The sequence below is a fragment of the Lepisosteus oculatus genome, chromosome 29 (genome assembly GCF_040954835.1).
Source record: "Lepisosteus oculatus isolate fLepOcu1 chromosome 29, fLepOcu1.hap2, whole genome shotgun sequence".
In the NCBI taxonomy this organism is placed as follows: Eukaryota; Metazoa; Chordata; class Actinopteri; order Semionotiformes; family Lepisosteidae; genus Lepisosteus; species Lepisosteus oculatus.
Window position 1 is genome coordinate 2,025,776 of NC_090724.1, and position 27,295 is coordinate 2,053,070.

Consider the following 27,295-nt stretch of genomic DNA (forward strand, 5'->3'; position numbering starts at 1 on the left):
CCCGGAGGTTCAAGGTGTTACTGGCTTCGCAGCTGCGAAAGGAGCCTGCGTTTCTACCAGCCCACCGGAAATGGGAAATTTGGCTGAATGTGCTCAAGGATGGAGCCTCCGGCTAGCCGACCTCAGCTGGAACATCACCACCGCGCTTGAGAAAACGTTCAAAGCAGTCACAATGAGCACGGGCGGCATTGAGCAACCTCTGCGTCGCGCAATTGTTATTTCAGAATCTCCTTTCTGCGTTCTCCTTTAGCTCAGGGATGTCCCAGCTCGGCTCTTTTCAAGACGGAGCTATATCAAGGCTTTCGTCTCGTTCTTTCCATTCTGATTCTGATGAGAAAAAGCACACAGCTGTCCCAGGTACCTCCTTCCGGCAGGGAGTCGTTGAAGACGCCCTCTACGACCTCACAGCGGCTGCCGTCACCCCCGCAGATCCGGCAGCGGTCCTCCTTGGTGTCCGAGCCCAGAATGCGGTCGCAGCCCACGTGCTGCTGGGACAGAGGGTCAAGGGTCAAAAGTCAGACAAACAGCATTCTTCCACGAAGAAAAGGTACCAGTGTGCTCTCGGGAGCAGGGAAGTCCATTGACCGGGAAAAATAATAGGTGGGTTTAATAATTGAGTGCAACGGTATCCAGTGAGAATCATTTCATTTCGTCTTTATTCTGACCCCTGCACTGCACAGGTACAGTAGTTTACTGTATCATTTGCTGTAGCTGCAAGACCTCACTATCCCAGGGTTACACACACATTCCCAAAAGCAAAGGACATCCAAACTGGCCAGCTTGTGCTTTTAACCTTCTTGCATCTATTCATCCATCCAGCTTCTAAACACTTCTTCCAATTCAGGGCTGCGGAGCCGGAGCCTGTCCCAGCAAGCCATGGGCACAAACACAGATACACGCACACTCACACCAGGGCCAATTAACCTACCACCATTGCACAACGGCAATGGCAGCCGGACTGGTCCCCATCCATTTCCTCCCCTTGTTCTGGCGCACCCCGCTGAGGAATAACATTCGCTTGTAGGAAATAAAGGAAGGGGCTTTTGCACTCTGTTTCTTTTTATCGGCAGCCTGTGCATGTTTTTCCCAGGCAAATTGTTTTGCAAATGTGCAGCCCATTACCCTTGATTATGAGCAACTTCACGCTTAACAGGGTGTCTTAAAGATCTAGCAGCCCTGTGGGTGTATGTGGGTATATGTATCTTTTTTACCTGTCTGCAGGGCCTGTGTTTTGAGTGCTTAACCCCCCCCCCACCAAATTAAACCCTGCTGTCTGGAACAAAACAGCATGGACAGCCTCAATCATCCTGATGGTCTTTGCTGTCCCCAGGCCCGCCTATTCAGAAGCACCGTAAAGTGAAAGAGCAAAAGACAAGCCCTTACAGACTCCAGGGGGCACAGCTGGCGAGACAGGCAGCTCTAGTCCACTGCAGCTGCCCACACCTACAGTAGGTCACCTCTCCCTGGGCAGACGTCAGCCACTGACGGACTAGACAATTCAGTGGGCAAACGCTGTACCTCCTTGAACCCGTCCCCCGTTCCCTGTTGAACCAGTGATTTATCATGCTCAGACTGGCTTTTAGCAGGGGCACCATTTCCATTTAAATTGTCCCCATGTGTCTCTGTGTGTGCCCTGTGACAGACTGGCATCCCGCCCAGGGTGCATGATCGCCTCGTGCCCTGGGATCAGCCTGCAGGCTGTAGCAGCCCTTACCAGGCTCGCCCCAGGCCCCGACGCAGGGTGTCAGATCCACCCCGAGCTGCAGGCACGATCGACGCACCTTGCACTCGCCGTTGACGCAGACGTCCAGCGAGTCCTCGCGGCAGGGCGTGCCGTCCACGACAGCCGGGGCGCGCTCCGTGTAGAAGTTGTAGCCCTCAGCCAGGCAGTTCAGGGAGCAGGACTTCACGCCCCCTGTGGACAGGAAGAGTCATAAACAGGAGCCTGCGACCACGGGGGTCATATTCTGGGAAGGACCTATGCAAACTGGACCTCCTTCTCAATTAAAACCAAGACATGTGCACACAAGATCAGGCATGAAAGTAAACTCCAGACCTTAGCACGATATTTCTGCAAAGAAATGCACTGTAAAGTGTTTTCTGAAATTGATTCAGATTTTTTACACTTGTCGGCTGAGAGATCAAAGAGGAAAAAAACCCAGGTCGATCTTAAGTGCCGGCAACTACAATCTGAAACTGCTTTGCAGAAGAAAATAAAACTCTCTCTTGCTAGGCAGTGCATGTAAAGCGCTTAAAGAGAATTCAATTACACTAAAGTGCTTCCCTCAATTACAAGGTAACATTGTCGGTTTAGCAAATCTTTTTGATGGTCGTGCATTGTTCTTAATGGTGCTCTTTTAGATGTGAAATGCTGTGACTGTGCTCCACCAGCTGCAGAACAGCTGCATGCCAAGGCAGAGCTGAGGGTGCAGGAAGATCGAGCGATTTTGGATGGCTGGCTGCAAGCAGGCAGCTGAAAGTGATTATACCACACCCCCCCACCACCCATCCCCATCGCCCCACACCTGGGACTGATCAGCGTTTTGGCTCCTGACAGGTTTTAAGCATTTGGCAGAAGTGCCATTGGGGGTCAGGAGATCAAAACCAAAAAAAAAAGGTGGCAGGAAGAGTGCGGCCCTCAGCAAATTCCCAGGGAATCTGGAATGCAATAATCCAGCGCAGCCTGGTGCAAACGGAGTGCAAAGAAAGGGGCATTCAGGGCACAGTCGCAAGCATGCTCACAGGTGTCTACACCCTCAGCGCTCATTAAACTCCAAATCAGAGCGCGGCACAGGCTTTCCGTTTTCTGTTTTTAAGTATCCTATTTTTTAAAGTAGATTATCTTTTTTTCAGCCCAAAAACATTACAGTGCTTTAAAACAACAGTGCGTAGGAATGCTGTCTTGTTCAACAAACGCTTATTTTGTACAAATGTACTGTACAAATATGGGTGTGCGTGCATGAACAGTTGTCTGTATGTGCAGATGAGCAAAGGATTTGCACCAGGCGGTTGCATCCTGTCTGTTTCCTTTACTCGTGCCATTTGAAATCTGCCACTCCTCTCACCTGGCACCCCAGATTCACATGTGGTTTGTCGTCTTCAAAAAAACCCATCAAAAGCAGATTGGTTGAAATTTCGAGAAAGTGCATGCCTTCTGGCTAATGAAACTAGAATGTACACTGTTGGTCCTCCTAAACTGAGATCTTGGTGCTGTATTTCAGCACTTAGTCACAGGACAGGAGTTAGAGGTACTGGCTGGTGTGTTTAACAAACTACAATACTTATTTATGAATGAGAACTAGTTCAGTGGCACTGAACCTGAAAAGCATTAAGGACAAAAAAACTGGACACGATTGATGGCCACAAAGTACTGATGGGATTTTATCAACGGATTAGCTTTCCTTTCACAATGTACATATCTACACCTTGGTTCAAAATCCCATGACCTCTCTAGCCCTCTCTAGGGTCATGTGAGTGAGAGTTAAAATGCTAAGTCTCTAATCCTTCCTCTCAACTTGCATTAAGACCACGCGGGCTCTTCCGGGGGTTCTGTAGGAAACACATCAAGGATTTACAAATGCATGTGCTGGATCGAGAGGATCCAGTTGAGGTGGCCTGGGCATCTGGGGAGGACGCCTCCAGGCCTCCTGCTGGAGGTGTACTGGGCACAGCCCACTGGGGAGAGTCCCCAGGGACAGACCCAGGACACGCTGGAGGTTATTCTGGCCTGGGAGCCCCTGGGTGCCCCCCAGGAGGGTGTGGAGGCTGTTGCTGGGGAACAGGTCCTGCCCCGTTCAGCCTGTTGCCACCACGACCCCCGCCAGGTGAGAGAACAGAAACAAGCACGACCATACACCTGAAGTAGGTTCAATAATAAAAACCACAAACCACTCATACTGTAAATGCTTGTCTTAAAGACCCATAGAATGAAAGACTTGGGAGGAATGTAAAGCAGAATGTAAAAACAATCAGACAAAACTCATTGAGATACAATAGAGCAGGGGTCCCAGTGGTGGTCCTGGGGGAACCCCCGGTTTCCGATTTCAGCCTGGTTCTTCATCACAGGTAATTGATTTAAATTTTCTGTAGAAGGCTAGAACTGGGATTTGATAGCTATCAGCCGTGTACCATTTCCAGTTTCTGAATTGCCCTCATTCAGATACGACAGGTGAAAAATAACCAACAGGACATCTTCAGGAAAAAAAGGTGCTCACGTTGGGTGTGTCTGACACAGCGTCATTCTCGCTTGTGTCTCTTCCTCACCAGCACATCACCTCTTAAGAGCTGATTAGGCATGAAAGTGCAAAGCCTTAAAAAATACAGCTAGAGGAGAGACTCCTTGAAGGTCTATATGCTGCAGGTGTTGAACGACTTTACAAGAAATCGTAAAAACGAACACCAGCTCTCAAAACCTTCATAAGGAGAAGGGACCTGCTGAACCAAACTACAAATCCCATGGTTCCATGCTGCAACTGCACTACAGGCAGGCTGTCGGCCAACAGCGGGGATGAAGCAAGGCCAGCTGTATAGTTTACTGGAAAAAACTCAACAATTTGAACAGCTCATACCTTTAAAAAATAAATAAACGGTAAGAAATGCTGCATGCCTTTTTTATGAACTGTCCTTGGCTGTCTACGCTCGCCGGCCCTGTGCTAGGTGTCTCAGCAGAGAGAATGCAGCGCTGCTGGGAGCTGTAATCTGGCCCTAACACACTGCAGACTGTGGCACAGCACATATTTGAACAGCTGTGAGGGATTTCCATTGTAAAATCAGCTGAGCTGATGAAAGGAGCACTTGTGGCCTGGAGCAGAAGGGCCCTCTGTGAGCCATTATGTTATTGGACTCCCAGATTAAAGGCAGTTATGTCGTCGAAAGTATTTATCTTTCCCGTCCAGCTCCTCGCTTGTCAAGAGAAGGAATTCTAGCCCGGGATTCTGGCGACACTTTCCAGGGCCACAGATGGGAGCCAGACTGCCGGAGCCAACGTTTCCAGAACCCACCAGCGCAGAACCCGTCACCAATACCAACCCCCCAGTCCCGCCACTGCGCAAGCCTGCTGGAAGGCACTGGCGCTGCCATGTGACACACCCCAGCCTGGAGCAAAACAGCGTCACATCATGTCCTTTCTGGTCAGAACAGCCGCTTCACCTCCCTCTGGGTCCGGGACGTAAGCTTGACGTCTGTCGCTTCCCCTCCCACAATCCCCCTGCACCCCCTCTGGCCAGCAATGGGGCAGTGCTGTTAGAGCACAAGCTGGGGGTCTGCCAGTCAAACCCACCCTATCCGGACAGGGCACTGCCCAGCCAGTTCTGTGTTCCACCGACGTGGAACGCACTCAAATCGATCTGGCGACACTGGGCATAGCCTCTAACTCGGCAAAACCCTCAACATTCGACTCGTCTACTAACAGACTGCTTACAGAATCATAAGTGTCCTAATAACAAAGTCTGAGGATCAATATACCGTATCTCATGTTAGCAGGAGCATTTCAAGGAAATTAAGATGACCAAATATTAATTAAAGAAAAGATACAATTTTAGCTGTGGGCAAACTGCCTATATCCTTATGAAAAAAGACCCAATGCCCTCATTTTCGTTCATATTCCGCATCGAGCTGCTGACAGATCAGCAATGGAAACTTTTTAATTACATTGTCAGAATGACAAAGCTTGGTCTGTGAAGCACGACACCACAACACAACACAACATGGACACTATTCAAACGACCAGAGAAGCCAACAGCTACCAAGGAGCCTTAAAAGCTCAGTCAAGAAACTCCACTCACCTCCCCGGTATGGTTTCCAAGTGTAAAACTTTCCTCTGAAAGGCACGCTGTCGAAATCTGCACACTGGCGCTCTCTGAAGTCCTGGGAGCCAGCAGGGCACTCCTGGACAATACAAGGCCGGAGTAAGGCTTGTGCATCGCAGTCCGGGCCATTTCCACAGGGAGGGCGAAGGGACAACCATGGGCAACAAGAGCTGCTTGTTGTGTCACACTGAGCAACACACGCTGTACAGCTGAGCCTCACAGCACAAACTCAGAAAACCAGGGAATGGACTTGCTTTTCAAGTTCAGTAAGTTCAGTAATGTATAAGCATTATGTAATGTCTACTAGAATGCGGCGATTCCCTGATGACTGGACAGCAAACTGACTGCCTAAGTGTGCCCAGGGCCATTCTTCAACCTGACCTGCCATTGGACAAACTCAGGGGACACTGGTTAAACAAGACCTCCTGACACTTTACTTACATCAATATTGCAGGATCTGAACCGTTTCCTCTCTCCCAGACAGTACTTTCCACCGATGGTTGGCCTGTAACCAAACGCAAATCACATCTGAATACAATTTTATAATAAAGTCCAATCAAAGAACTATTCAGACTCAACAATGGGGTTGTTTTTCCATTCTTTTTTTCTATTTTGTATCTCATCAGTGAAATGCCAGAATGGATTTCCTCCAGTTAAAAACAACCTATTTAAACGGGACAGAAGCTGTACAAACGTTTGCATTTTCATTCTTCGGTGGAATGATCCACCAACAGCCTGCCGCCTTTTAGAACCCGCATCTACAGAGCTGACTCTCGATCAGGGGCTGATTTTCTACTCTTACGCTTTGACAAGTTTTGGGATTTTAGGTTTTAAGGGCCAAGCTAGGATGGCACAGCGGCACAGCGCTGGGGCCCCAGGTTCAATTCCTGGGGTGCTGTCTGTGTGGAGTTTGTTTTCTCTCCTTGTGTTTGCTTGGGTTTCCTCCAGGTGCTCTGGACTCCTCCCACAGTCCAAAGGCATGCTGGTAGGTTAGGTGGTTTCTGGGACAACTGGCCCTAGTATGAGTGGCTGGGTGTCTGTGTGTCTGTCTGCCCTGCGTCCTCTCCAAGGTGTACCCCTGCCTTGCACCTGTTGCTTGCTGTGCTAGGCTCCGGCTCTCCTGCGAAACTGAACTGCATGAAGCCGATAGAAAATGCATGGAAGGATAGGTGACAAGACACTGGCTTTCTTACCTACTGTATTATCTATTACAGACGTTAAATCATGAGTTATTTTTCTCTTTGATTTTTGTCCTCCTGAATCAGAAGCACACAATTTAAACTCACTAACAGCTGCAATTATGTGTGACCGTCGCTGTTCCGCGCGGGCTCGTGCCCTCCGCCGCTCTTAAAAAGTAACTACTAAGCAGCTACAATTCGGTGTATGCATGTTGTGATTCCAGCACTGACGTCACCCACAAATAAACCTGGTGTTGTGTCCAACTAAAACACCAGCTTTGCTGCAGGTGTGAGTTGAGTAAAAACACGGCAGTGACCTGTGAAGCTCCACCCACCTCGGGCTGTCACAGTGACGGACAGACGAGGAGACTCCGCCCCCACATGTGCGACTGCATTCTTCCCATGGCGACCAGAGGCCCCACCCACCATTAACGCCCTCTGGGCGGGTCCCGAAAGGCACACACTCCCTTTTATAGCACCACTGCAAGGAAAGAGCTTGTAGTTAATCCAAGATCCTGCTTTTGGTACATAAGCTGAACATATTAACAACTGGTCACTTCCATCTTTTGTTGAGATAATTAATCAAATGAGTAAACCCCCTGACCTCATTTAAATCTGATCACAGTTAGAAATAATATAGTATACAGTCAGTGGCAGAGGAATTTTAAAGAAATGTGGGCCTACATGACATGTAAAGCAATCACCTTTACGAATACTAATAATAAATGATAAATTCGGTTGATGCCCCCCTGAAGTAATGATTTTGCAGGAGTGCTATCCTCATACCAGACTGGAGAGGGTTTAATTTTAAGTACTTCAATGACATTCTCATTGGTCATCAGACCCTACCCAGATGAATAAAACACACAATACCACTGTTTGCAGATTAAAGAGGAAGGATCTCAAAGCTTTCAGAATGAGCCAGCGCTTTTTACACACAGGGGCTGAATGGAGCCTGTCAGCGTGAAGCGAGCAGCTGAAATGATTTACAGGAAACGCACGGGCGAGCAGCAGTGGCCGAGATTGAGTAACGCCCATAATTCATGTTTATGCTTCCTGTCTGGAGCTGGGCACAGCCTGCCAGGACTGGAGCTCTCAGTTCTCCCATCTCGGCTTTAAGGCCGACTTCACGTCAACTTCTGAAACGCTGCGCTTCTTAAAACAGCAGCATCTCCTTAATTTCACCCGGCCACGGTAAAAATGCAAAAAAAAAAACATGATTAGCAACGACAGCTGAGTTGCTGGATCCCTCTTGGACGCAGAATGCTCCGGTGCTTCTGCCAGGGGCATAGATCTGTCTCCTCGGGTAACAGGGCCTCACAGTGCAGGGGAGCGATCTCCTGCACAGGCAGCGAAGTCTGGACAACACTGCGGTAAATTCAACTGTCTAAAAAAAGAGATTGATATTGTAGCTACGTGATGTGTTAAATCAATATAACTGCCAGAAGACCTGGGGGAAGGTCACGAAGGGGATTCTTGTCTAAGACCCAGAGCTCATCCCTCTGCCAAGGGTGGACGTCGGACTGCAGGGAGGCAGTGTGGAGCAGCGGTCAGGGATCTGGACTCATACCCAGCGCTCACCCCTCCGCCAATGGAGTTGGTCTGAGCCAGCGCTCACCCCCTCTGCCAATGGAGTTGGTCTGAGCCAGCGCTCACCCCCTCTGCCAATGGAGTTGGTCTGAGCCAGCGCTCACCCCTCTGCCAATGGAGTTGGTCTGAGCCAGTACTCACCCCTCTGTCAATGGTGTTGCTCTGACAGATGGTTCCCTCTGCCGCAGGGATGCTGCTGGTGATGCACCGGTTGCTCTTGCTCATGCACCACAGCTCACTGCACACCTCCTGGAACACACGAGAAGCAGCAGTCCGTCAGCCCGACTGCCCCCCACCACTGCCTCTCCCTCTCCTCTTGTCCCGGGAGACAGGCCAGCTCACACACACTCCCTCTGTATCCCTGTGCACTTTCAACCAAGCTGTTATCCGTTCGCTGGTCGGTCTCCGACCTGCACTGAATTGTCATGTACTATTGTTTCTAGTTAGCACACTATACAAACATCATGAACGCTCAAAAATGTGACTTGTTTTGAAGCAAACCTTGTATCTTTGGGAGAGACATCAGGATAACAGGGGACACTGCGATACAGTGTACTGTCTAAAGCAGTACTGCAATCTGCAGGAGCAGGACTTACACAGTAGGTACCAGTCTAAGCTGCCAACAGGAATAAAACGCTTTAATTTAGGCCGAACTGCCTGTTTCCTCATTATGCCACCAGAAATGTTGGCATGACAGCCAGGCGGTCAGGGCAAGCAGAGCTGGAGGTTCATTCCCAGCCCTTGTCCTTTCCCTGGCCCGTGCGGGCGGGGGGGGTGGGGGGGCTTCACCCCAGACGAGCGGACGGAGGGAGGAGGGATGAGTACCCCGTATTTACACTGGCGAGACTTGACCCCGTACTGGAAGCGGCACTGCTCGTCGGCGTCGTACGCCTGGCCGGGGGTGGTGGTGGGGTACGCGAACTCCTGCTTCGGGGGCACGTTGTTCAGGCACGACCCCAGGCCGGAGCTAGGAGAGAGACACGGCAGGGGATCAGACAGGGGGCCGGCGAGCAGTGCCCAGGCAAGACTCTCCTGCAGCGAGCCCACACACCACCTTGCAAGCTGGTCTTCTAAAACCTCCTGAAATTATTGGAAGCGACAGAAAGGCTCAAAGGTGCAAACGTAGTCAGATTTATTTTGAACAATGGATCGGGAGAGGCGCCAGGGCGCCAGGCTTACTCGAGGAAGTTGGTGATGTAGTCCCGGCTGCAGGCGGACCAGATGAAGGGGTTGGTTTTCATGGTGATGTGGGCGGCCATCAGCTTGGCGGTCTCCTGGCTGCGGGGGCCGCAGGTGTTGCCCACGCCGTCGTGGTTCATGCCGAACCTGAGAAACCGGCACAAAGGCAGAGCTCTCAGAGCGGGCAGGGCAGGAGACACGCCCGAGCCAGGCCCGACGGCCATCGAGGCCAGAACGGGGAGGGTACAGAGACACGGCTTAGGCACGCCTTTCAGTACGTTACCCACACAGTGCGAGGAGTCAATCACAACCACAGTGCCTTGCAGTGCCTTCTGATATCCTGGGACAGGCAGAGGGTTGACTTGGTGAGAGTATTCTTTTTCAGTGGCGTTCATTTGGGTGTCTTTTTGTCCTAGTTCTTAGTATGATAAGCCAGTAACAATACGCTACGAATCAAACATCCTATTCAAACCACAAACCTGGTCCCATGGGGCACTCCTAAGTCTCTGAATTGAGACTTGTTCCTTCCAAGGGGTTCTCTCAGTACTGTGAAGAGGATTTTGCTAGCAGCCCCGATGATGTAGAAGCCTAGTCCTGGATGTGTTTGTACTTCCTGGCATGACCTGGACAGATGGTTTCTTGCTCATGTGCTTGACAGTGCACCCCTCGGCTCTCTCGCTACGCCCCCCCAGCACAGCCCGACAGGAAGCAGAGACCTGAGCTTTCTTTCCAGCCACAGACAGCGGGCCCAGCCCCCGTGGACCTCCAGACCACACACAGGAGGACCTGCCCGGCTCAGACCGCCGTCTAGACAGGCCTGGGGCCCGCAGCCCGAGGGCAGCTGGACTTGCCATTACAAGGACGCGGCGATGGCTTTGCCAGCTGTGAAAATACCAGAACCGGACCCGTGCAGATGTGCATGTTGTACAAAACAGTATAGACCAAGGAATACTGCAGGACAACTGTTTCTTTACAGGTCGTAATGAAAGCCTTTCTGAAAATGATATTCATCAGGAACTCAGGCACAGTTTTTATGTACTGTATAAACTGTTTTTTTCTAATGTTTAAACGCAATTTTATCTTTATTTTTCGTTATTTTTGCAATTGCATGCTGTGAAACGCTATGCGATTGTTTCGATGAAAGGCACTATATGAATGCATTATTATATGTCTTACATCATCAGTGTATGTCATGACATTGCTGAATATATGTATTTCAATATACATTTTAATGCAGGGTCAGGGAATGGAAATGGCCAGGGAGTTGATCAGAATCAATTGCATATTCATTTACCAATTTATTAAAACAGAAACAACATTTACATTGCTTTTCTTCTGGATCAACTGGGATCCAGTCTATTAGGATCCATCCAGTCTATTTCACTAAGACTTTACTAAACCTTAATTCCTCAAGTAATACAATTTTTTAAAAACTGACATTCAATCAAAAGAAAAATATTGCACAACACTTGTATGACAGACACTAAAGATAACTTTTATAAATCTTAGTCTGTTTAACATCAGTTTCTTATCACAAGAACAAACTAGGAATCTAGTAAGGGAGAGACTACTGTAGATGTAAGGCCAAGTGTGTTCTTCCTGACTAACAATGTATCAAACAAACTTTCCTCACAAGGAAATGCAGAACACAGAAACTAGTGTTTCAGCTAATTATTACTGATCTACACACTTCAAGGCATCCTGTTTAACAACATGTATAAACAAGAGTTTTGCATTTATCCAGTGGCAGTGATCCACAGTCACTAAATATTGGTACCCAGGTCACATGATCTCTCTCACTGTTTCTGTCCACGTCTTGAGATTATGAAATGTTTAGTATGGGGCTAAGCCTGGACTCTTTCATAGTTCTCACAGAAAACGTCTCATTTTCGAAACTGAAATGTTTAACACTCCTAAAATTTATTTTTTCATTTTGCATTTTTTTTTTCTGAAATCGCCAATTGTTTTAAGCTCTCTGGTTCTCCGGCAGTCCTACACCATCTCAGGCCCGCTAAGCGTTTCGTCACATGACACACTACAATATAACACAGTACCTGGCAGGACTGGCCTGAGAGCACCCCCGATCTGCTGTGCCTGAGACAGGAAGTGGGCACTCACGTGTGTCCAATCTCATGAGCAATGGTGAAGGCGGTTGCCAAACCGATGTCTTCATTGATGCTGCAGCTCCTCTCAGGTTCACACATTCCTCCGACTGGGGCCAGACCTGCCATAGGGTCAACATTGCCTCAGCACTGTCACACAACCAGGTCTACACCCAGTCAGCACTGTCACACAACCAGGGTCAACACCCAGTCAGCACCGGCACACAACCAGGGTCAACACCCAGTCGGCACTGTCACACAACCACGGTATGAGAAAATAGTAAGATAGAAGCAAAATACATAAACCGTTGAAGGCAGCAGGTGGAACTGGTTATAAATAAAAGCCTTAAGAGGACTATGGATTAATCTCCTCTGAATTCAGGCTATCAATTTAGGTTGAATTACATTTTTTGCAGTGATATTTTACTAGATATTTTTTTCAGGTTTTGCAAAACACTTTCTAGCCTGAAGCTCAAAAAAAAAAGATACAACCAAAAAAACTAAAATTAGATTTGAAAACCATTCGACCATCCTCAAAGATTTTTGAAAACCCCGTTACAAACACTGACATCATTTCTTAATGGTGAGCAGCGATACTGTGACTCACAACAAAACATCCACAGGGGAAATAAAAAAGAAATACCCAAACTGTTTTTCACAGTGCTGTGTTTCTGATAGTGGAGAAAAGATTGAGAACGGCATGATTAGCAATGACTGGGCTAGATTTCAGCCACAATTATACAACTCCCTTTGATTTTACTGAGATGTCAAAGCTGGTAAAATGCCACTAGGATACATTCAGGGCTGGTCAGAAAGCGAGAGGATGTGGGTGCCCATTTGGTGGAGGAATTTACACAATGCTATAGCACCATCATACCCATTTCCTACTGGGAGTGGTTACATCCGTTCCCAGTATTCATACGGCTATTGGGAAATTATGCAATTAAAATGTATGATCTAACAGAAATAAAAGGGATATTCAGATTGTTCGGGAAATTCTAAATCAGAATCAGAATGATAAATATTATTATTTTTTGCTAAAGTCTTCATACAGGGAGGATTCCATAGTAAACAGTTACACAACTACAAAAAATACACTGCAAACATTTCACATAGCAGAGAAAATCTGTGCGTGTCCCACCTAGCGTTCCACATGGCTTGTTCTTGTAGATGCAAATGTCATGTCTGGAAAACAAGATGGACTTCATGAAAACACTGCGCATGCAGACACTAAACCTTCAAATGTTTCTACTTGCAGAGATAAGAAAGTTGCCGTGAGAAGCTAGTGAGAAGGAAATAGACGCACAATATCACCCACTCTCGTATAAACACTAATTATTCTACATGTCCAGCAAATCATTTTTTTTACTTTTTTCAAAACACAACATCATGTGCTGACTTGTCATCTTCTCCAGAATACTAGCTCAGGGGTGTCAGTATCTGGATAGTCTAGCATGTCCAACATTCCACTGACTCAGAGATCCACAGCTGGCCAGATGTTCATTAAAGCATAACAGTCTTCTGAAGTGCAGACAGGACCAGATGCAATACAAAATAATGTAGGTCAGGCAAAAAAAACAAGGCGGAATGAATTAAAAGCAGACAGCTGGAGCACAGAAAGAATATATCAATATTTTTCTGCTACAACAGGACCTCTCTGGCACACAGAGAGACAGAAAGAGGCACCTGTTGCAAGAAAGAGTTGATACGATATTCTGCTGTTACACGACATGAATATAAACTGCATTGTTACTAAACATTTGCAAAATATATTTACTGTATTTCCTTAAATGTTTTTTTAAAGATAACACAATTTCACATGCTATATAAATCCACCTTCTTCAATGGGTGCAAGGCACGATATGCCCAGGACGGGACACCAGTTCACTGCACGGCAGACACATGCATAACCACTCACACCAGGGCCAATTTTCGAGAAGCCAATTTACCTACCAGTTTGGAGTGTGGGAGGAAACACACAAGAACACGGGAAGAACATACTAACTCTACACAGATAGCACTCCAGGTCTGGGACTGGACTCAGTGCCCCAGTACTGTGAAGTAGTAATGCTAACCTCTGTGCCACCATGCTGCCTTTAAGATGCCATAATTACGTTATAAATATACAGTAGATGGCCATTTTATTTAAATATTCTACTTTATGTGTAACTTTTAAGACATTTTATTATATCACACACCTTAATAACGTGTTCAGTTATGTGCTTAACATCTAAAATTGAGCAAAATTAGATAATTCTTGGGGACAGCAATTGTTCTTCCTTCTTCTGAAATATTAAAGAAGCAAAACACTGAAGAGGCTGGTTAGTGTAGGTGTGAAGTGATAGTTTCCAGAGCGTCAGCAGCAGTGCAGCACTTAGAGTCATGCCTTCAGGTGCAACCTAACCTTGTGATGAGCACTGCGTTGTCATGGTGAGCAATGCCATTGTCTGGGATGGAGTTGCCACTTCCATTGCGGTTTAGAATGGACTTCTGCCACTTGCAGAAGCTGTCCAGGGATTTGCCTGCATGGTGGTTGATTTCTAACATTGGCTACAAAGACAAAACAGAGAGAAACAATGCACTATGCAAAAGAACATGAAACTTTACATGAAGCAAATAGGAAGAGCACCCCGTCATGTTTGCTCCTGTTGGAACCATGCAGAGCATGCTAGCATTGCCATGGTAACAGGCCAAACCTCCTCTCACCTGTCACTCAGTGCTGGTTGCCATGGACACCAATCTGACAGGAGACCTGTACCACCTGGAGACAATTTATGACCGCGGCCGCCTCAGGTGATTCAGGTTAATTAAACTGATCTGGGAGTTCTCTGGACTCTGGTGTAGAGTTTGCTATGACCCTAGCTTTGCTCTTAGATCCCAAATCTTGAGTTTGCACTGTGTTTATTCCTGGATTCTTCACTCTCTTTTCTCCCTGACCACAGCTATTGGATTGTTGTGATGGTGTGAGCCAAGGCTTTGGCCTTCATTGTGAGTGAAAACTAGATACATCTGGCTTGATTGCCTGATAAGTGACCTGAGTGACAGGAATTACACTGGAAGGAAAAAGGGTAATTTAATTAGCCCAGTGGGTAATTCCACAGGATTTACTATCGGGTTATATTAGTAGCCAGGTGGGCACAGGCTGGGAGCTGTGTCTAAACTCCTGCAGTTCAGGGTGAGAGTCAGGACAAGAATGGACGTTGGGGAATGTAAATAGAACAGGAGTAGATCCTGTGTTTTAACATCAGCAGCCAGTCTGTAGTCCTAATTCCAGACAAGATAGATGGATTTTGGAGAGATAATGAAGAAACATCTAAGTATTTGTGTTTGATTTGGAGTGGATTTAACTAGTAATTGATACAACCAGAGAGAATTTTGTATTTTTTTATTGAAGTATTCCTGGATATACAGCAAATCAGAATCCTCCATGGTCTCTGTAGAGTGGTAGAGTAGTGATAAATATAGTTGGAAACTTGGCACTCAAAAGCCAAGTGTGGCCCACCACTAGGTCTCTGAAGAGACAACAGACATCTTCCTTATAAATGGGAAGCCTGGACATTCATTGAGGGGATGAGCTCAGTTTAGTGTATCAGGGTGGGCTTTTTTGGAACATGTTAGAGAAATGTCCATAAACCCAGCCAGCATGCCTTTGGAAGGCAAGAGGAAACCTTAGCCCACAGCACAAACCTGCACTGACCCAGGGAGACTGCGCAGACACATAGAGAGATATCCCAGGCTGAAAGAAAACCCACGACACAGTGAGGCAGCACTCCAACCATTATGCACTCAACCCGATGCTTATGCTTCTTAAAATAAGGAAGCCACGTTGCACAATGAAGTGCTTCTGTCAAGGACAAATGTTGAGACAGCTCTTTACTGGCAGAGGTGACAGTGTGTGGGCAACACATACGTTATACTTATATCAGAGAAATGGACAGTGTGACTTAAGTCAGCATTATCTCATCCTTAAGACTCTGACCACTCAACTACCAGGTAGTTTTCAGCTGGAAACTCCATTCTAATTTGGGAAACAGCAATTTGTTTTACCTCATTTAAATGAAAACATTTTTAGAGACCCTGACACACTAGGATTTCCTGTGGCAAACAAACTAGGGCCTGGAATGTCTGTTTGGCATTTTTGGACTACTAATGATTTTCACACACGCCTAATAAGTTGGTAATTGCATCACAAAAACCACATGCAGTATATTTGCTTGATGTCATTCACTGTATGTATTCTAGATTGTCTTCAGGAAAGTGCTCATTAAACCACCATGAAATGGTTTGGTGCTACAGTAGGATCCAAGCTTGAGGAGTCAGAATCACAACAGAGCACTTTCACAGTGGTCTAGGTTTAAAGAAAACAATTTAAACCTAATGTCATCAGCAGCAGCAGGTAGAGAGACCTGCAACACCCTGCAAACATGGAACACACAAGCTTGAAAGGTCCATGGGCGAATCACAACTGATAATAGCCAAGTAACAACTTGCACTGTGGCCCCGTTTCTAGGCTGCAGGAACACCCACAGAGAATGGAGACACACAGGCTAGACCACAGGAACACCTCTGAGTGCCACAGGAAAGGAGTCGGACCATAGTTTATTTCATGGATACAATCTGGATTTAGGAACGCACATCCCCAGGATTTGTTTAACCATTTAAAAGGAACTTTTTAGCAAGATGATAGAAAGATAGAAAGGAATGATGTAGAAAGCATTGCAACCTATTGAAGTCTATGTCTTGTCTGAGGGAAGGGTAAGTCTACATATAGTACATATTCAGAGCATCAAACCATATCACTTTTCAGATATAAGGTGGAATATACAAGGAGCACATACTCTGTGTTAAATACAATCAATAACCTCTTGGGTGGAAAGATCTGGATTCAGATTTAATAGCACCATGTCCTTGATCGCCATCATGAGCGGGATCTTTCCAGTCACACTCACATTTCCCCCAAGCATGACAGAATGGCCACAGCAATAATACCTGGTCCTCTGTGAGCAGGATGAGTCTGGTCACCACGATGTTCACTGCATTCCCTAGGCTAGAATCCTGGAACAGTTTGGCAACCTGACCTCCAGGAAACAAGAAAAGACCAGTCTTAAAAAGGGCTCCTGTGATCAATTGGTTCTCTTCCTACAGCATCTTCAAGAACTGTTCTTCTGTCAGCCAAATCCTGCCTCACCTGATCACTTCTGTAGCTTAATTTCTTATCCTTTCCCAGCTGCATTTGGACTGGTGAATGCACTTCTATCGAACTGTTTCTGCTTCAGAATTTATCTGACATACTAAAAAAACATCTTAGCAAAAATATAATTTGTTTCTATTTAATTCTACTTTATCAGTAATAAAATAGATTCATCTCATTTTAATGCACGACTTTACATGTATTCTTACAGATGTCCGGTTTAATCTGAGAGCTGCACTTGGATTTTAAATTTGGCGGAGTCATTCTCCACACAGGCTAGCTGGCTTCCACTGGAGGAGTGATGCAGCTCACAACACTGTGTACAGGAACCTGAAAACTCCCACAGGGCTGCTGTCGAACTCAGCTCTAACTCAGACCCATTTCACCCTGGGCAGTGCTTCCCCAGAGATGAGGAGACCAGGCTGCAGATCTTGTTTCAATTATATTCAAAGTAATGATCCCAGGCTGAGATCGTGCTGTACAATTTTGGAAGATTTAGGGATTTCAACCCAAAACTGATTTGCATCCTCATGAACATCCTCACTCAACATTTCCAAAGGTCAAAACAGAGTCACACAAAACGAAGAGGGAAACAAACTACCTACTTATCAAAGCTGCACAAGGGTGTACAAGACTCAGGTAAAGGGCCGTGACCATAGGCCTTTGGCAGCAACTAGGCATTCAAAAGCAGTGCCATCTCATTCACAGTACAAGACCGCCCTCTCGCCCAGTCCAGCTGTCAGACTCTCAGCATGTGCAGGCCACACTGCATGCTGAACACCGAGAAGGACCCGCAGTCTCCTCCTTTTGAAGGTGGAAATACAGTATTAAAAGTGGCCAATTGAATTGAAACATAATTCTGTGGCTCTTCAACAGAGAGAAATCCAGTCAGATTGAACAGCCCGCTCATGAAGATGACACAAATGGAGACTGTGCAATGTCTGAGGCAGAGGCTTTGCTGCCGGCACTGTGCTTTTACAGTCACTCTGGCGAACGAGGAATGCTCTCTTCGAGGTGATCATTTCACACCAGCGGTACATCCATTACATCACGCCTTTAAGAGCAAAGCTGCTAGACGGCAGACCGAATGGTGCAGCCTGGGTGCACCTTTGGCGATTTGATATACAACTTACAATATTCATGACGGCCAGGATGTACTGCTCGATGTCCCTGCGGCCGTGGTAGCCCACCATCATCTTGTCCGCCACCACCAGTGTCTCCACGTAGCGCTCCCTGCTGACCGAGCGCTTCAGGGGCCACTGCCCTCGGGGCATCTGGTGGGGCGACGGCTTCAGGTGGCGCAACCACCAGGGCAACCCCTTGCCCGGCTTCTCGTCTGGAACGACAGGAAGTGGGCGGCCGTCAGGAGCGAAGCGGCTCGAGACCCAGCCTCAGCGCGGATCTGCCCTCCCAGCGGCGGCAGACAGGGCCGGCTCCCCATGTGACGCAGCCCGGGGGAGCTCTCCAGCACCGCGCTCTTCACTCACTGCGGTGATCATTCTACCCCAGCAGTGCGTCCAGGATATTACTTCATACCTTTAACAACAGAGCTGATGGACGGCAGACAGATGGGTGATGCATGATTGCTCCATTGGCAGGGAGAACACGGACAGGGTAAGCTTAGTTGGCCACAGCCTGTCTGTCTCACAAAGTCATCCTGAGCCTGAAACAGCAGACTATCTGCTAGTTCTCTTCTATGGCTCACCCACCTTAACTGCCTGTAACAGCAATTCAGAGGAAAGCTTGCTAATCTAAATTTCTCAACCGGCCGCTGCTCCTTACCAATGACTCCACAGGACTGGTCCATGTACTGGTGTCTAAGCGAGGATCTCTTGTACACCACATGGGGGCGCCCCTCTCTCTCCTCGAAACTGGTCAGATTTTCGGCCAAGACCAGAGGCTCAATAAAGTATTCCTCATCACCGGTCACTATCACCCCCTGCTGGGGGAAGAAGGAATTGCAGCTTAGTAGGTGGTGTTAAATCTATGTAGATTAAAACTATATGGACTACAAAAAAAAGATGAATATTTACATACTGTACATACAGAGCATTTAACTCAAAATATTACTGAATCTGTTACCAAAAAAAAGGTATTATTTTAAATTAACATCAAAGAATGTCTTTGTAATTATGAAGTAATCAACCTTTTAAGCCAAGTTCTATAATACTAGTAAATACATGGACTGCTGTTTGGGCACAGTAAAGTAATTAAGGTTAGATAATCATGTAATTTATTTAGTAATGGTCTAGTGAACTTGTGAAGTTAATTCCTCAGTGAATTTAGTTATGCTATTATGGCCACAAGTAATTATCTATCACATTTATTAATGCTCTCCTGAGCTCATTTAATCCTTTGCTGTATTTACTAATGTTATCATGGGCCCGAATTATTCTTTACTGTGTTTATTAAGACAATTATGGGAACAACTGATCTTTTGTTGTACTGGAAGTTACCAGCAGGCGTGCAACCCATTATTTCACTTATTTTAGAAGCAGTAAAATAAAAATAATAAAAATGTATATGTTTTAGAAACCAATTCCTTTTTCTAGCTATAAAAGTTATATGAGGAAGCAGAACTATAAAAGAAAGGAGGAACGGGGACAATCATTTTTACATGCATTTAGAGCTGACAAATGTTTTCCCTTCGGTGTATTCACTGTGAGTCACTAAATGTTGTTGACTCCATACTGCCACTGAAGCCCTCCACCTGACCGCAGTAGGAGAAGCTGACTGCTGACATGCTTGTCGAGTGAGGTCAGAGACACTGGACCAATAGATACTGTTAAAGAGGCGATCCTAGACTGCAAACAGCCGAGCTCGGGCGTCCTCAGGAGGACAGGTGCAGTTCTCTTGGAATGCAATGCATTGCTCTAATGCTTAGCTGACAACAGGCGTCACTACTGCAGCACAGACCCCATCTGACTGAACTGTACTGCCCCCTCCCACCTCCATCCCCCCCCCGGCACTTGCAGGTGAAAACACTGACTGGATCTCCACTGACTGGTTAAAGGACAGTGAGTGGTCTGTGCCAGATGCTGCTAGGCACACCTTGCCCTGGAGAGGGAAGCCATATTCCTCCTGTCTCCACACTTACTGTACAAGCAATCAGGACACATCTGTGTACTAACATCTGCATTCCACTGTGCCTTCCATATGGGGCTCAGTTCTCCTCCAATTAGCGAAACCGTATTACAAATATATCCACTAATACACACATGCCTCTTGCCACTTAACAAGCTATGGAAATAGCTGATATTTTTTAGACAGGAAATATCTGAAGCTGGTGGAAATATAAGTTTCTTTGTACTGAAAGAGGAAGAAGATACAGAAATGTTTGCCAAAGGCTGTAAAGGGATTCTGATGACCTTAGGAGCCCTAGGGTGTGTGTTGCGTGACAGTGTGGGGTGTTGCACTCTGTGTGTGTTGTGTGACAGTGTGGGGTGTTGCACTCTCTGTGTGTTGCGTGACGGTGTGGGGTGTTGCACTCTCTGTGTGTTGCGTGACGGTGTGGGGTGTTGCACTCTCTGTGTGTTGCGTGACGGTGTGGGGTGTTGCACTCTCTGTGTGTTGCGTGACGGTGTGGGGTGTTGCACTCTCTGTGTGTTGCGTGACGGTGTGGGGTGTTGCACTCTCTGTGTGTTGCGTGACGGTGTGGGGTGTTGTGTGCCTGGTGCCTACCAGGCCGTTGCAGTTGCTGAGGGCCACGGCGCTGGAGTCCTGCTGGTGCTGGAGGTGCCCGATGTAGTGGCAGTTAGGGGAGAAGGCCTGGCTCCAGGCCAGCCGGCCCCTCCTCCAGTACTCCACGCTGAAGCGCTCCGACAGCAGGCTGGAGTGCAGCGTCAGGTTCAGCAGGAGGCTGGTGCGGCCGGCCGACAGCCGGTAGAAGAGCGGCCTGTCTGCGGGCTCCGCGTCAAGGCTGCGCCGCCGCCGCCGGCCCCGCCGCCCCCCCTCCTCCGCCGAGCCCACCCGCTGCTCGCTCAGGGCCTCACCCCACGGCCCCACGCGCACCGGGATCGCAATCTCGTAGTCCGACAGGCTGGACAGGAAGGCGGCTGAGAGAGAGACAGAGAGACAGAGAGACACAGCGACACTGAGATCAGGGGCTTCCACGCGGCTCGCTGCTTCTGCGGGCCCCTGAGAAGGGATTTTTTTCAGTTTCACCCCCAAAATGCCTGAAACAGGACTGTGGGATGAAAGCCAATCAGCATTTCTTCCAATCTGTTAGACGGTTGTATTTCCAAAAGCATCCATTCATTTTCTAACCTCTTCATCTAACTCGGGGGCTCGGGGAAGTCGGAGTCTATCCTGGCAAGCAACGGGCACAAGGCAGGGGACACCCTGGGCGGGACGTCAGCCCATCACAGGACACACACACACACACTCACGCCAGGGCCAGTTTTTCCCAGAAGCCACTAAACCTACCAGCACGTCTTTGGATTGTGGGAGGAAACCGGAGCACAAACCCACACAAACACAGGGAGAACTCCACACAGACAGCACCCCAGGTCTGGAATTGAACCCAGGGCCCCAGCACTGTGGGGCACCAATGCTGACCACTGCACCACCGTGCCGCCCATTTCAAAAAGCACTTAAAGGTTTATTCAAGCAACAGCCATTGTGATACATACTGTACCATACATTTTGTGAAGAGCCATAATCTACATGCAGATTCTACTTAGTCTCAATCTGTGAATACACACAATTCCCGTCAAGCTAAGAGGCGCTGGGGTGCAAGAAACAAGAAACACAACACAAGCCTTTGGCAGCAACTTGTCATTCAAAAGCAGTGCCAAACAAGTCATGCCATCTCACTCACAGTACAAGACTGCCCTCTCACCCAGTCCAGCTGTCAGATCTTCAGCATGTGCAGGCCACACTGCATGCTGAACACCAAGACAGACTCTCAGTCTCCTCCTTTTGAAGGTGGAAATATAGGATTAACCCTGCAAACTCATACGAACAGTGAGACCTGAAGCCTGCTGCTATTCATCAGAGGGATATCCAGTCAAATCTGACAGCTGGATCATTGAAAACACACAAATGCACCGCAAACCAAGAGGCACGTGACTCCTCTTCTTTAAAACATCCCACTGACATACTGTATTAAAGACACAAGACTGAAAATAACCTCGGTGAAAGTACTTCAGGACAGCTTCTTAGCTCGAAGAAGAAGAGGCTGTGCTTCCATTAAAAACTAGTAATTATTCGTTTATACTAGCAATCAGTAGTAAACTATTATTTTTCTTATGAGTAACTATTATGAGAAAAAAAATGGGAGTTTCTTCAGATTCACACTATATTCCAGGTCCGTCTCCTTGGGAACACTGAAACTTCCTGCTTCGGGCAGGGGATTCAGAGATTCATTATCCCAACATCAAGCACTGCACTGAGAGGGGAAGGCTCAGTGCATATGTGAACAATTCCTGAAAGCTCCCTCCTGATTCTGGTGAAACCCGCCATTCCTGTGGAAAGCAGCGCGGGATTAGTGTTTCATCCATAGGCTGGAGGGCGGTGCTTTATTTACATCACCGAGCCAGAGAAAACAAACAGCACATAAAGTGCCTTTTCCCTTAAGGAGGTGCAGCAGCCTGTTAACATTGAAACACAGATGCCGGCTTATTGCTTGCATTGTTCCTTTGTGTTATTTTAGGATCATCTGGAAGGATTTCTTGCACACATTAGAAAAAAACTATTTATTTTAGAGCTATTGTGGCCTGGAACCTCCATGCATTCAAGATAAGCAGAGAGAACATGAGAGACGTCTGTAAGGAGGGCTTCAAACATTTGGTACCACTTAGAAGAGCACTGTGCTCCCCAAATCCCTGTCTGCCCAGCTAAGGCCAGCCTTCTCCTTTAAACTCCGCGGAAACCTCTCTCAACCTGCCGGGTGGCCTAATCAGATCCGACACCGCCACCTGACAGGGCAATCTCGTTAACGAGGACCGAGCAGCAATGAAGTAATCCCTTCTTGTATTTTTAGAAAGTTCCCGGCTTCCCTGCGACGGACACATGTGCTCACTGCTGGGCCGGCCGTCAGCTGTGCTCGGCTGGGAGGTTCATCGTGGGGACGTAGAGTTTTCCTTGGACTTGTGCCTGAAAATCGTACTGAAGACAGGGCTTGAAACTCGGCCAGGCCTGCGCAGAGGTCAGCTTTGCCGCTTCGCAGAGCTGGGGCCCCGGGTTCGATTCCGGACCTGGGGTGCCGACTGCGGAGAGTTCTCCCAGAGTTTGTGGTGGGGGGGTTCTCCAGGTGCTCTGGTTTCCTCTCACTGTCCAAAAACATGCTGGTAGGTTAACTGACTTCTGGAACAACTGGCCCTGGTGTGAGTGTGAGCCTGTATTTGTGATGGACTGGCGGCCCGGGCAGGGTCAACCCTTTGCTTGCCAGGATAGACTCCAGCTCCCCTGCGACCCTGAATTGGAAGAAGCACGGATGAAACTAAGCCTTCAACGCTAAGGAAAGAGCCATACAGCAGCACCTCTTGAGTCTTCTTATTTTGCAGTCAGGACAGTATGAAAGTTCGCTTTGCATTTGAGCAAAGACTCATGTAACACCCTGGTATAACATTGAGAAGGTGGCTGACATGCTTCCAAGATGGAAGAATAAAGTACAGAGATCCAGCAGCCGATCAGCAAACTAGTACCCTCGACATACACACCAGACGACCCTATATTCAAGTAGAACAACAGCAATTGCAAAAATGAAATGTCCAATTAACTTCATCAACTGCAGAGGGAAAAGAAGTCCAGCAATTTGTAGAGGAAGACTTACACCTGCAGATAACTGCATCTTTTCAATCCATTTCTCTCTTAACTATGGAGCTCCTAGCATTGTATACATTCCTCCTGTGGACTGAATTACTGTATATACACTACTTCAAAAATAAGGAATACTGTTCCAGTATTCCACAGGGAATGGACAGCAATGGATCAAAGGCCAGAGTGTCCTAATTATCTTTTGTAAGAACTCTATCAAATTCCTCTTGTAGATTACATATTGTTTTACTTTTCGTGGCTAAGAGAAATTCTCATTTACTCTGCTGTCCAGGCACTGCTTGTCAGAACTGCAAAGTAAGAAATGCCCAAAAACAAAACTCTGCTGATTATTCCTAAGGGACAGTGAAGCCAAAAACATTCCCAACTGAGTGGAACCAAGCAACAGAGCATCTGGCTGTTGCCTTTGTTTCTTGCCAGACTGTTTGAAAAGCCACACTTGGACATCAGTGAACGTTGGCACCCGACCGGTGTTATCTCTGTTCATGCAATCTCGGATGTCACGTGGCTACATAGACGAACTCAAATGTCAGGACAGTGTCGAGACCAAATTGAGTCCATTGCTTTAATGCTCAAACCAAAGCCGTCAATTTATGTCAAAGCCGTGAAGCTACGGAACCTTTTCAGCCTCCTGCCCTTATTAGCACACAACGCCCACCTCTGAACATCAAGCAAGCTAAATTCCGTACAAGAGTCATTTCTGAAACGCAGTACCAAAATAACTAATAATACAGAAAAACAAATATTTACCCCACCCTGTGAAATCCCTCTCCAACCATGCCCCATCGTTCCCAATAGTAGCTTCACCTACAAAATACTATCCAGGATCAACCAAATGAAATCGGTGACAACAGCAGCCCCACGCAACAAGGCCTGGACTGCACAGGCAGATGTACTCCAAGCCTCCATCGTACCCCCACGGGCCTGGCACCTTGAATGCAAGCAGTAGAGACCTGCATATCATACAAATAAACACACAGAAATATAGTCAGGATCAGACAGGATCTGATTTCCCTTGAGTTGTGGGGGTCTAGAACAAGCTACCCGGCCCTGTTGTTGAAGCCGACAAGAAATGACCGGATGAGATCCTTACTATCAAACTAACTAGCAGATGGGCTAGATGTGCAGAATACACTCCCATCGTCTGTGACCTTCCCTATGGATCCACCGATGGTGCAGGTGAGAAAGCAGAGTCTCCCCACACAGCAGCTGCACCTGTTTTGCTGCAGTCAGGCCCATCCAGATCTACTGTATAATGTGCTGCTGCGAGTGCCCCAGATCAGCATCGCCATCTAGCCAGACTCGACAAAGAACACCAAGTGACAACAGGGAAGATCCCCTTTAAAAATAATAGGCAAACAGAACCTAACCACCTCTGAAGGCTCCCAGGAAGTGTGTAAGTGTCCTGGAGCTCCAGACAGAGAACGGGAATCAGACACCCGCATTTCTTGTGTGGAAAAAAAAGCAAAGATGCCGTTACTGCCTTCTCATTGACAGTTTTTAGACAAGGAAGTAATCCCGAAATGAGCAAATGCCGGTGCTGTCAAGCTCTCAGTCGAGATGGGAACTTGAGCCACAAATGAAGCCAGTGGAGAGCTTGAGAGCGTTCATCTGAGTCTGCCCTCCCAGCTTCTTGTTCCTTCCCCTCCACAAGCCAGACTGAAAGCCCGGCTCTGTCCTCCAGCAGGCACGCAATTCTAAATCACCTCAGGTCCGTCGTAATCCCCACACAACTGTCCCACAGTCCTGCTGCTGAGCTGAAAGTTATTTTACGTTTTTCTTGAATGGCGCTTTTTTCCTCTGGGTGAAGCACTGCTACGCTGCTCCCATGAGCTGAGTTCACGCTTGTCTGCCTTGCGGTCTAATCACCGCTAATTAGGCGCGACACTCTTTTATAGGGGAACCCCATAAAATGCTGAGACTTCAGTTCCTTGGAAAGGAAAAGCTCACCTCTGGAATACAAACAACATCAGTCCTGATTGTGATTCAGCACCATTCAGGCCCTGAAAAGAAGAAGCCCTTGATCAGGCCTCCAGAAACCGCGAACAGTGCCCCTTTTACAGCACTCGTCCTAAAGAAGCTGTACCAGTGGAAACAGCCAATTTCTTTTTCCAGATGTGCAGCAGCTGTCTCTGGTGCCTGGGCTGCAGGAATGAGTGAAGCAGAACTTTCTGAAATGCCAGCTTTACAGTCAACAGAACTCTTCCTAAATGTTGCACATTGTCTGTGCAGTGTCTATAGTCTATATGCCCTGTCAAACATTTCCTGGAATTTTGTTAATTTCCCCATCGCTGTTATTAATGTTTTTGAGTTATAAGCATGCTTACAATATATCCACTGTACAGTTCAGCTTGGGCAAAGTTATATATAAACATTGTGCAATGATTTAATAACAGCATACATAACTAAATGACTCAGTGCAACCAACATGAAAGCTTACCTCATTATTCGGTTATTTAGGAGGAAAAATAACTTGCCTACAAATCCAGCTAAAGCGTGTCTGCATATTTGCCTTTTTTTAAACACCAGTTAGGCCAGCCAGATATGCTCACTATTATCACGTGCTAAAACTGCAAACGTTATACGGGCAGCAGGAAAACGTGCCCCACGTATTGAATTTGACTACGGTCTCGCTTGCTTTTTGCATTTGCTACAGTAGAGAACACACAAGCAGGAGATCACCTGCTTCTTACGCCAAAGTGAGAGTGGTGAACTCCCAGGCGACGCAAACAGGAAAGACCCTCATTCGGCGAGCAGGCAGAGCTCTCAGACCCATAGGCTGCTAACGTATGCCTGGGTCGTGTCACTAGGCAACAGGGACCAGGCTTTCCCAGGAAGCACTGCACAGTGTCCGTGACAGGGCGGATATTAGGGTCCTCTTGACTCCCAAAGAAATAACTGGTGATTTTTTTTTTTAATTAAAAACAAAAGGAGCAGTACCTGGCACTAGCAAAATGGTGAGTTGCCAGTGCTGCCCACTTATATTTTAACTCCGATCAGAGATGCTGCTGTCTGGAGGTTGCAGTCCTCAGACCACCTTTGACTGATCCTCCCCATCAAACCTACTTCCTGGGATTCCCATACACACGTTCTCTGCCAGTAGTCCAACACACGGCAAAACAAATCACAGGCCAGCACCAAAAGCATCAATCTCTATCATGTTTGGCCAGAGCAGGGGTAGCTCCTGAACAAACTGGCTTTTTTTCCCCAAAGCTGAATGTCCAGGAATCCTTAAGTTGTCTCTATACATGCAGGTAGTGTGATTCATGCCTTGTGTGTTGCTTTCCGTTTCTCACAAACAAACAAAAAACATTTTTGAAAAGACTGGCCACTCTGCGAGGAGGTAGAGAAGGGATGGACTCTAGCACTGTCCAGTTCAAGAATCCCCAGTGGGGCAAAGCATTCTGAACAAATATGGGTGGGTTACCCCATAACAAGTTCTTGCATTAAGCTTTGAGAAACAACTTTATT

The 27,295-nt window shown here is 47.3% G+C and overlaps 1 protein-coding gene across 2 annotated transcripts in view; it reads right to left on the bottom strand.

The window, feature by feature from the left end:
* adamts10 (ADAM metallopeptidase with thrombospondin type 1 motif, 10) overlaps positions 1–27,295 on the bottom strand; it is a 55,379-nt gene that overhangs the window by 17,898 nt on the left and 10,186 nt on the right. The window contains exons 3-17 of one of the 2 annotated variants that reach the window (XM_069185989.1): positions 20,729–21,102; positions 18,830–18,986; positions 18,181–18,383; positions 16,846–16,929; positions 14,261–14,406; positions 12,998–13,041; positions 11,873–11,978; positions 9,755–9,901; positions 9,401–9,542; positions 8,717–8,824; positions 7,321–7,466; positions 6,249–6,312; positions 5,784–5,886; positions 1,782–1,915; positions 362–485 (exon numbers count right to left, since the gene is read on the bottom strand). In XM_069185989.1, the coding sequence (XP_069042090.1) occupies positions 362–485; positions 1,782–1,915; positions 5,784–5,886; positions 6,249–6,312; positions 7,321–7,466; positions 8,717–8,824; positions 9,401–9,542; positions 9,755–9,901; positions 11,873–11,978; positions 12,998–13,041; positions 14,261–14,406; positions 16,846–16,929; positions 18,181–18,383; positions 18,830–18,986; positions 20,729–21,102 (2,082 nt within the window). Of the gene's footprint in view, positions 1–361; positions 486–1,781; positions 1,916–5,783; positions 5,887–6,248; positions 6,313–7,320; positions 7,467–8,716; positions 8,825–9,400; positions 9,543–9,754; positions 9,902–11,872; positions 11,979–12,997; positions 13,042–14,260; positions 14,407–16,845; positions 16,930–18,180; positions 18,384–18,829; positions 18,990–20,728; positions 21,103–27,295 lie in introns of both variants that reach the window. The other variant, XM_069185988.1, reaches the window with a different exon arrangement.